At 36.4% G+C, this 11,538-nt stretch overlaps 1 protein-coding gene across 1 annotated transcript; it reads left to right on the top strand.

The window, feature by feature from the left end:
* The first annotated feature begins 6,492 nt into the window (after positions 1 to 6,492).
* Positions 6,493 to 7,431, top strand: LOC121475994 (olfactory receptor 481-like). The gene has a single exon (XM_041729695.1). It carries the CDS (start codon positions 6,493 to 6,495, stop codon positions 7,429 to 7,431), a length of 939 nt encoding a protein of 312 aa, XP_041585629.1.
* Positions 7,432 to 11,538: the final 4,107 nt, after the last annotated feature.

Here is an 11,538-nt window from a genome sequence, read left to right as displayed (position 1 = left end):
GGTTTCATCTGCAAACATTACTTGCTTCTCAGTATATATGTTACCACTTTCTACAAGAGGACTGAATATCAAAGTCATCCTCATTTGCAAGGTTATACTACATGCTTGCAAACGACCATCAGAATATGCCAAAATATTTTTCTTTCTCTTATTTTCCAATTGTAAATGTGTGGTTATAGCCATGTGTTAGCAAGGAAAGGGAGATAGTACATTCAGGACATTAAGCTACCAGTCATTTAGGTACTGTCCATAGGGGCATTTGTGAATCTTCATTTTCTCACCATTTTTTTATATTTATAGAAGGCAAACACCAAATCTTAACTTCTACACCTGGTATAATATGTGGCACAGGGAGGTAGCTCTGATTATATACAAGTCTTCCTCTTCTTTGAGTCAGTGTGTGAGAAACACTTGTGGATTGGTCAATGCTATCTATGCCCACATAGGAATATGAGATTTTTCTGTCAGCTTTACAAATTATCTGCCCAAATGAGCAAATATCAAACCAGAAGCCTTTAACTTCCTTGTGGCAACTTTTGCCCTTCTACAAAATAAATCTGTAAAAATACAACACATGCAAATAATATAAATGCGAGACAAGGAAGGACTCTCAAAACCCCAAGTGAGGCATTCCCACAAACACTTAATCCTGAAGTTGGAAAATTTTGGCTGTTGGTATGGGAATTGGTATCAACCATAAAAGGTAATCAAAGTATAAACTATAATCAAAATCTCAACTTCACACTCAGTGGGAGAGTGGGGCATTTTTGTTGACTGCCACACAGGAATGTCATGGGATCTTGCTTATTTCTTTAGCTCAGAGGAAGTCATTTCCTTTAGGTGCTCATATCAACACATTCAACACATATCACAGTTATCAGTGTTAGCAACACACTCCCAATATAAAACTGGTCATTACAATTTTTAAATCTAATCTCTTGAGAATGTAAACTATGACACCTTGCTGTTAAAATCTTTATCTTTATGGAGATTGTTTCAGGTTCTAGGATGCTAAAATTTCTATAAGGCCAGGTCCCCAAGCCTCCTGGAGATCTACAGATTATAATAACTGTACATTGTGGTTACTTGCAGAAAGGGATACATAAGTGTTGCTTGGCGTAGTAGTATAAAATCAATTTTTCAACCATGAGACTGTAGAATCTTTTGGAAGGAAAAAATCTTTCTTGGGAATTTTAGAACAAAATCTATACCAAATATACATTTGGGGGTTCAAATTTTACTGTCTTCTTCTTTTGTAGACCTTCAAGTTGAGAAAAATAGCATAAAAATTTATCCTGAGCCAGTGATCTAGAAGGCAGCTAGCAGAAATAAAGAACAAAAAAACTTATTTGGGAGGACATACTCTCAACCCAGGCTAAATAAGAGTAACAAAGATAAAACCCCACTAAAAAAAGATGTGCACAAAATTTAAAATTATAAAAGAGTAAATGCAAAAACAAACAGAAATAATAAGAGTATGTCAGCAGACACATCAAAGAGCAGATTTAGACCATCAAGAACTTCAAGTAATAGAATGGTTTAATAGACATTATAAAATATTGATTAGTATTTTTGAAGAAATAAAAGAACAAGAAATCTCAGAAGGGTTTTTGTTTTAGAAAGAGCACAAAAATTTGAAAAAAACCCAGAGAGTGTAGAAATAAACAAATATATTCAGAAAAAATATAGATTAAACAGTAGATTATCCATAACTGAAGAGAGAAATAATGAGCTGGAAGGTAGGTCTTAGGAATTACCCAGAATATCATACACACATACACACACACACACACACACACACACACACACACACACACATATTTATATATTTACACACAGATGCAAAGAATGAAAAAGTGCAATTTGGCAATATCTATCAGAATTTAAATTGGGCAAAGTTTTTGATCCAGTAACTCCATTTCTTAGAGTATATCCAAGGGTACTACTGTTATATAAGCACAATGAAGCATTGGCAGGGTATAGCTAAATAAATAATGATTTAATACTTGGAATACCATGGATCTTTACAGAGAATGAAGGAGATTAATACATAATCACAAGGAATTATCTAAAAATATTTTTGAGTAAAAGAAAGCAATTTCAGAATAATGTAAGCAGTAACATCATTTATGAAAAAACCTATGGAAATCAGGAACAAGGAAGAGATTCTTGGTTATCCATAGGGAGATTTGAGATAGAGATAAATATTACATAGGGAAAGGAAGAAATATCTTCAATAATTGCTATTTTAGGAGTCCCAATTTGGTGGAGGGATTTATGTGGTAAGCAGGAAATGCCAATGCTGAATTAAATCATGGGTCAGTTTCACACAGAGAAAAGCACCCTGGCTCTTCTTGCAACTCCTTGAGGTGTGATTAACTATGAACTACAAAATAGGGTTCAAGAAACTAGTTCTAGGCACATTGTCATGGCTGTTATAGCCCTCCTTAATTGTGTTGTCCCAATCAAGTTTTAAAACTAGGGCGAGATGGGTGACTCAGTGGTTGAGCATCTGCCTTTGGCTCAGATTGTGACCCTAGAGTCCTGGGATCGAGTCCTACATTAGGCTCCCTGCAGGAAGCCTGTTTCTCCCCTGCCTATGTATCTGCCTTTCTATGTGTGTCTCTCATGAATAAACAAAATCTTTTTTTTTCTAGGATTTTATTTACTTATTCATGAGAGACACTGGGAGAGGCAGAGACAAGGGAAGCAGGCTCCATGCAAGGAGCCCAATATAGGACTCGATCCCAGGACTCTGGGATGATGCCCCCAGCCGAAGGCAGACGCTCAACTGCTGAGCCACCCAGGCATTCCAAATAAACAAAATCTTAAAGAAGTTTTAAAACTAATTAGATGTTTGCCATTGTAATACCTATATACAAGTAATGAGAAGAATAAATGAAGCCCCTGAGACCTTGGTGAGTATCTCAGCCAGCATAATGGTGTAGGCATATCTAAACGCACCTAATTTTCTCAATCTCCTTGGACTTTCTCCCACTGGATTTTCAGTGGGATGTTAACAAACCTGTGCATATCTGATGCTGAAGTAAAGGTTTTGTATTCTTTATAAATCCTATATAAATAATCCCTGACATATAGAAATGATTCCTAGAATTTGTCACTATCATAACATTTGACCAGCAGGTAACCTTCATTCTGTTATTGATTTATAAATGTCCTTCGCGTTTGCAGTAGAAGCTGATAGTTGCTTATTTGAAGTAGATTCTCATTTACGGATTATTTGTTTACTACCATCCATTACTAGGTATAAACATGCACCATCTTACTTAACACAGCAGCCATGTGAGGTAAATATTATTATGTTAACTTTTAAAATAAGAATATTGGATCTCAGAAGGGTTATGTAAAATTTTCAAGATCATCTGGCTCATAAGTGACAGACCTTAAATTTATTGCCAGAGCTTTTGGTGCTAAAATCTTATTTTCTTTTTTAAAAGATTTTATTTATTTATTCATGACAGACACACAGAGAAAGAGGCAGAAACTTAGGCAGAGAGAGAAGCAGGCTCCATGCAGGGAGTCTGATATGGGACTTGATCCCAGGACTCCAGGATCACGCCCTGAGCCAAAGGCAGACACTCAACAACTGAGCCACTCAGGCATCCCTAAAATCTTATTTTCATTGCAGTAACTATATGTTATGTTTTCCATATCATACTGGTACGCACATCCTATCTGGAACTCATTTGAGTCTTTCAGGTATATATATATATATATATATATATATATATATATATATATATATATATATTTTTTTTTTTTTTAAGATCTTGGGATCATACCCTGAGCCAAAGGCAGACACCCAACCCCTGAGCTACCCAGGTTCCCTGTATATATTTTTTTAATAAAAATATAAGACTTGGGCAGCCCTGGTGGTGCAGTGGGTTAGCACCGCCTGCAGCCTAGGGTGTGATCCTGGAGACCCTGGATCGAGTCCCACGTCAGGCTCTCTGCATGGTGCCTGCTTCTCCCTCTGTCTGTGTGTGTGTGAGTCTATGAATAAATAAATTAAAAATATTAATATATATATTATATATATATATAATATATTTTAGATTTGTGTCCTTTAAACCCCTGATACAATCATGGATTGGCTAACGAAACTAGAGATTTAGCATTCTTACATACTGTATCAGGTTAATTTGTGTGTAAAGTTGATTGGATCACATTGGTTTAATCATCACTGCAAAGGGTACAGTTTTTCTTAGTAAGACTGACTAAGGGTACCAATAGTTATTTATCTGTATATTTTGTAAAAAAAAAAAAAAAAAAAAAGCAACTTAATGTTGAGGGTTTTTTGTTTTTTGTTTTTTGTTTTTGTTGAGGGTTTTTTTAAGTAGCAAATACTCCATTTGGAAAGTGAGGGATACACAGGATCAACAGTGTTCCTTTCAAAAACAGTTACATTTCTTCTCTTTCAAGTAGCAGACATCTGATATTCTATAGTACTTCCAAAATATCATTTGATATTTGGTAATAGTTTTGATTTTATAGTACTTGCTGATTCTTTTCATTGTTTAGTAATTGCTTTTTCAGTGGGTCTGGTTTATTTCTTGCTGGGATGCTAGGATGCTGGGATGCAGGGATGCAGGGATAGTAGGATGACCTCAAAACTAGAGGTACCTGCAGGTTAGTTGATCTTCTCCTTAAAAAAAAAAAAATCCTATGTTGGTATCGTCTTCCCATTTCCTCTGACTCAGCTACAAATTCCCCCCTAACCTATCAAATATTTCCCTAGTCTATCCACTATGCTCAGTCTTTACAATTGCTACCCAAGCCAGTACCACATTGCACCTGGAATACTATAATATTCTGAAAGGTCTTTCTGTTAATTCTCTCACTCCTCTAGAAGTTAGTCCCCTTAAAGTAGCCAGCGTTATCCTATCATTATGTAAATTAGATCATGACATTCTCTTTTAAATTTTGCACTGTCTTCCCATTGCACTTAGAATAATGTTTAAACTCATTATGACTCACAAAGCCATAGGTGATCTGGCTTCTGCCTAATTCTTGAGTCAGTCTTGTATCACTACCCACCACATGGGCTTAGCTGTTCTTCAAAAATGCAAAGCTATCACTTTCCTTGCGATTGCAGTTCACACTACAATGCTCTTCCACTCTATCTTAGCATGGTTGGTTTGCTTGTGTCATTTATGCATCATTTAAAATATCCCACATCATTTTTGGTTGGTTGAGATTTCCCTTTTTACATGAAAGCTCACTTCTGCATTCTGAATATGTCTTTCAATCCTTAAGTCAGCAGTTTATCCAAGTATTTTGTTGAGGATGTTTTAGGATATTTCATGTTCACAGCATTGCTTAAACTGAAAGTCTGTTTTAATTTTTGCATTTTTATGATTAAGCCTACTCATTAAATTTTGCTATTGTTGAAATGACCTCTTGATATTCCTTTCATTGTGTATTACTGTCTTGGTCTCACATGACTGGCATAATATAAGCATGGAAGCATTTTTCCCACCTATTCTATATATGTTATTCATATGATTATGAAAAATATCTTTTTGTTAGGTCTATTTAGTCCCTAAAGTACAATTAATAATCCAGAGTGGATTTATTTCTCCTGTTGTCCTTAGGGTTAAACTCTCCATGCAGCTTCCATTTACAGCCAATCTGTGATTATATTAATCAGGTAAAGTGATGTTATGCTCTTCTAACAAATCAACCCTGGAAAGTCAGTGTATCTAACACAGCATAGATTTGTTTCTCACTTCTAGTATGTCTCCAGTGTATTCTCTATTTTCCACATTCCTTCAAATCCCAGGCTGTTGGGAGGTACTACTATATTCTAGTTGTATCATATAGAATATATCACTATGGAAGAGAAAGAGAAAGCTGTCCATTGGTAATTTAATTTGATCTAGAAGAAACAGTGCATTTCCTCAACTAGCCCATCGGCATGTACCATTCACAGTCTTACCTAACTACAAAGGGGCTGGCAAATGTGGTCTCCAAGGTGAACAAGGTAGGAGCAGATTGGATATTGCTAAACACTAGCTTAAAGTCAATTCCTTTGACCGTTCTGGTTCTCATCAGATGTAAGGGTTCATTCAACAATCTGAACTGATCAAATGACGCAAATGAGTGTTAACTGTGCTCTGATCTGAGTCATTGGTCTCTTTGTATCTTTGGCCTTAAAGTAATGGACATTAATATCTCAAATCATGCATAATGTAAATATGTTTGGAAATATTTTGTAGAGTGTTAGCATTAGACAAAAGGGATCTATGTTTTGATTTTTTTAAGCTTATTTAAGTAATCATTACATCAAACATGGGGCTTGAACTCACAGCCCCAAGATCAAGAGCCTCATGCTCTTCCAACTGAGCCAGCCAGGCACCCCATTTTGATTTTTTAATAGGGGGAATGGAAAAGTAAATATGTTACCTATGAGATCACTGAATTTATTGAATATACTTGTTATTTATTTCAATAGGCATTGTTACAAATAAGATGGAGACTGAAAACCATACAATGGTGACAGAGTTCATTATTTTGGGGTTAACAGAGGATCCTATACTTTGTTCCATCTTCTTTGTGGTTTTTCTAGGAATCTATGTTGCTACCCTACTGGGCAATGTCAGCATAATCATGCTGATCCACAGAAGCCCTCAGCTTTACACCCCAATGTATCTTTTCCTCAGCCATTTAGCCTTTGTGGATATCGGGTATTCCACATCAGTCACACCCATTATGATTGTGGGTTTCTTAAGAGAGAGAACTACTATCCCTGTTGCTGGCTGCATAGCTCAGCTTGGCTCTGATGTTATCTTTGGAACAGCTGAGTGCTTCCTGCTGGCCGCCATGGCCTATGATCGCTATGTGGCCATCTGCTCTCCACTTCTCTACTCTACACACATGTCTTCCAGAGTCTGCATCATCCTCTTGGCTGCTTCCTATCTGGGGGGATGTGTGAATGCTTCATCATTTACTGGCTGTCTACTGAGCTTGACTTTCTGTGGACCAAATAAAATCAATCATTTCTTTTGTGACTTCTCACCACTAGTAAAGCTTTCTTGTACCCATATTTATGTTGCTGAAACATCACCTGCTGTCCTAGCCGGGTCCATCATTGTAATCACACTGTTTATCATAGCTATTTCATATCTATACATCCTGCATTCGGTCCTAAATATGCGCTCCCCTGAAGGAAGACACAAGGCCTTCTCCACTTGTACTTCTCACCTCAGTGCAGTCACTTTGTTTTATGGGACAGTCACATTTGTTTATGTCATACCCAAGTCAGATTACTCGTCTGATCATATTAAAGTGGTGTCTGTGTTCTACACAGTGGTAATCCCCATGTTGAACCCCTTGATCTATAGTCTGAGAAACAAAGAGGTTAAAGAGGCCACGAGAAAATTGATGGCTAGAAGACATTGGTTATTTTGAAAGCAATGCAGTGTGACTCTAGAAACTCGAAAATGATAGCTTCCAGAACATATGTGATAGATGTTTATGTTTTCCATTAGCCTTATCACTTTATGTGAAGAGCAGTCTTAAATACACAATTGCAGTATGTTAATTAACGCCAAGTTTAATTTATAATTTTCTAGAGTCACAATATATATCATTTCATGAAATTCTGCTGGGTCCAAATCAAATGTGTATGTTTCGGGGTTAGGAGACTTGGAAAATACAATTTCACTTTTTCTCTCCTTTGCTCATTGTCTACAGTCCATGATTTGAGAGTGTTTTCTTTCTCTTCTGTTAGCTTATATATTTTTAAAATATTGTCTTATAAATTAACATCTTAGAAAGCATCATGTACTCAGTGGAAATGCAATTGATGTAGTGTTGTCAGTCCAGATAACTTTCTCTGGAAGACTTGGCCTGTCTTATACAGGGTTGTCATAATCTTTTGAAATAGTTATGCTGGAGTCTTGAAAGATCTTATTCCTACCTAAAATAAGACCAAAAGAATACATTCCATAGTTTTGTCACCAAGATGACTCAATCCACATGACACAAAGGGAATTCTGAAGACAGACTTTGAGAGCTTTGAGAATTCCCAGTAATTTTTCATATTTCTCAAAAGTTTGTCTGCAAACACTTGTCTTCGAACTTTTGCTGACAAGCCTTTGATTAGTAGGAAAAACTACCACGGAGTGGTGCTAGGAAGGGGGCTATGGCACAGTGGAGCTTTTTTTAAACAAGCCAGTTGGTATTTCCAGGGTATAAAATTATGAATTTAGATACCCAGGCTGCTGCACACATGGAATATACCTTTCATCCTTCTTTGTAGTATCTCCCAGGGTGTTCATTGCCTCCACTTTTGTCATGGCTTTATTTTAGGTGTTTATGATTGAGCCTGGATAGTTTTTAGCCTCCTTAATTACCTTCCTGCCTCTAGAACTTTCCCCATGACTTCTGATTAATCATGTTTGAAGAGTAAAATATGGTTTTCCAATTATTACAAAAATGATGTGTGTCACAAGAATCCTAGAGCAAGAGTAGATTCCAACTCTCCCCAATTCAAAGTTCCCAGCATGTAAATTGGTGAAAGTGTAACTCTTTGCAAACAGTCAAGGGTATAAAGATAGCCTACAGAAGGAGCTGGCTTAAAGAAGTCCTGGTAACTCAGTCATCTTGTGGATGAAGTTATTTATCCATAGTTTTCAAAAAAGATAACACCAGAGAATCCCAGGCTAGTCACTAGATTTTACAATGAAGCCATCAGGCAGTGTTCCCTCCCATCTCCCCAGACCTCTTATGTTCCACATTAAAAAAAAAATTAAATATTTATTTGCATATCTTCTTTTGTGTAATGTCTCTTCAGGTCCTTTACCAATTTTATTCTCAGATGGTACTTTTCTTATTGATTTTGTTTTACTATAATCTGCCTATAAATCCTTTGTCAGCTTTGTACATTTTAAAGTTACATTCCCATTCTGGTTTGCCTTGTCACTCTCTTAATTGTATCTTTTGATGAACAAAAGCTTTTAATTTTAATGAAATCTAATTTAACAGTATTTTCTTTATTGTTTTTTTTAAGATTTTATTTATTTATTCATGAGAATACACAGAGAGGAGAGAGAGAAGCAGAGACACAGGCAGAGGGAGAAGCAGGCTCCATGCAGGAAGCCCGATGTGGGACTCGATCCCGGGTCTCCAGGATCACACCCTGGGCTGCAGGCAGTGCTAAACTGCTGAGCCACTGGGGCTGCCCTATTTTCTTTATTGTTTAGTGCTTTCGTGACAAGTTCAAGAAATCTTTGTCCAATCCAAGGTTACAAAGATATTCTCTAATGTATTCTCCTAGAGGCTTTATACTTTTGAAACTCAGTGTTGAGTTGTAATTTTAAATATTTTTGTTTTGCCTGTGAATTCAAAAAGGCAAGGCCCACACATCTACTTACTGTGAGAATATGTGGGACTATGTGATTTTGCTTATATTACCAGTTCCTCCTTCAAGGCTGCTTTCTAAGTAAAATCCTTGGTGCATAAGGAAAGAGAATTTTGGAGTGAAATGATTTCTTTTTGCACTTGGATTTCTTCTAGATTTCTGTCTGTCCAGGCAGTCCACACTGCCATCCAAGAATTGGCTAATTTTTTCTCATCTCTTCAAGGTTTCTCAGTATAATGCAGATCAGACTCTGTACCTGCCCTCAGGTATGCAATTTGCCACAGTTCTCTGATCACAAGGAAAGACAGGGAAATAATCCCATTTAAAATAACACAAAAAAGAATAAAATAACCTAAGGATAAATTTAACAAAGGAGGTGAAAGACTTGTACAGTGAAAACTACAAAATATTGATGAAAGAAATTAAATAAAACACAAGCAAATCTAAAAATATCCTATGTTCTTGGGTTGGAAGATTTAATATTGTTAAAATATCCATACTACCCAAAGCAGATTCAGTACATCCCTATCAAAATCTCAATAGAATTTTGTTATAGAAATAGAAGAAACAATTCTAAGATTCATATGGAATCTCAGAGGGCCCCCAAACAACCAAAATAATCTTAAGAGGGAAAAACAAAGCTGTAGGCATCACACTTCCTGATTCAAATAATATTGCAAAGCTACAGTAATAAAAATGGTATGGTACTGGGCACCCCAGGTGGCTCAGCAGTTTAGCACCTGCCTTTGGCCCAGGGCGTGATCCTAGGGACCCAGGATCAAGTCCCATGTTGGGCTCCCTGCATGGAGCCTGCTTCTCCCTCTGCCTGTGCCTCTGCCTCTCTCTCTCTCTCTCTCTCTCTCTCTCTGTGTCTATGAATAAATAAATAAAATCTTTTAAAAAATGGTATGGTACTGACATAAAGATAGACATACAAAGCAATGAATGCAATAGAGAGCTAAAAATAAACACATGCATATACAATCAAATAATTTTTGACAAGGGCACCAAGAATACACAGTAAGGAAAGGATAGATAGTCCCATCAGTAAATGGTATTGGGAAAACTGGATATCCACATGCAAAAGAATGAAATTGAACTCTTACATTACACACAAGAATCAACTCAAAACAGATTCAAGACTTAAATGTAAGAATTTAAACCGCAAGAAGAAAACTTCCAGAAGAAAACAAGGGGAAAGCTTCATATGATTATTCTTGGCAATAATTTTTTGGTATGACGTCGAAATCACAGGCAACAAAAACAAAAAAACAGGTAAGTGGGACCACCACAAACTAATAATCTGCACAGCAATGAAAACAATCATCAAAGTGAAAATGCAACTACAGAATGAGAGAAAATATTTGCAAACCACATATCTGATAAGAGGTTAGTTTCAAAAATATATAAGAAACAACTCAATAAAAACAACTCAGTACCAAAAACAGTAATAATTTGATTGAAAAATAGCCTAAAGAGTCGAATGGACATTTCTTCAAAAAAGACACAAAAATGTCAAAAGGTACAAGTAAAGATGCTCAACATCACTAATCATCATGTAGATGCAAATAATGACCACAATGAGATATCATTTCACATGTGTCAAGATGGCTATTATTTAAAAGAGAGAGAGAAAGACAAGTGTAGATGAGGATGTGGAGAAAGAGCAAACTTTGGTACCTTGTTCCTGGGAATGCAAAATGGTATTACTATGAAAAACAGTATGGAAGTTAATCAATAATAGAACTATCATATCATCCAGTAATCCCACCTCTAGATATTGATCTAAAAGAGCTGAAATTAGTATCTCAGAGATACCAGCCCTCTCATGTTCACTCCAGCACCGTTTACAATAGCCAAGACAGGAAAGCAGCCTAAATGTCCACTGACAGATAGATAAATGCATAAAGAACATTTGGTATGTATACATATAATGGAATGTTATTAAGTCTTAGAAAAGGAAATTCTGCAATATGTGATGACATGGATGAACCTGGAAGATGTTATGCAAAGTGAAATAAACCCATCACAGGAGGGCTAAGTCTGTATGATTCCATTTTACAGTGTACCTAAAATAGTCACTCATAGACCCAAGAGTGGAATGATGGTTGTCAGAGATTGGAGTTGGAGTGAAATGGGGAGCTGCTAGTCAA

The sequence above is a fragment of the Vulpes lagopus genome, chromosome 15 (assembly GCF_018345385.1).
Source record: "Vulpes lagopus strain Blue_001 chromosome 15, ASM1834538v1, whole genome shotgun sequence".
Taxonomy (NCBI): Eukaryota; Metazoa; Chordata; class Mammalia; order Carnivora; family Canidae; genus Vulpes; species Vulpes lagopus.
This window is presented reverse-complemented; position numbering and strand designations above follow the sequence as displayed.

Excerpts from the sequence above, each read along its gene's own strand:
- LOC121475994 (XM_041729695.1), top strand. The coding sequence starts at position 6,493 with ATGGAGACTGAAAACCATACAATGGTGACAGAGTTCATTATTTTGGGG.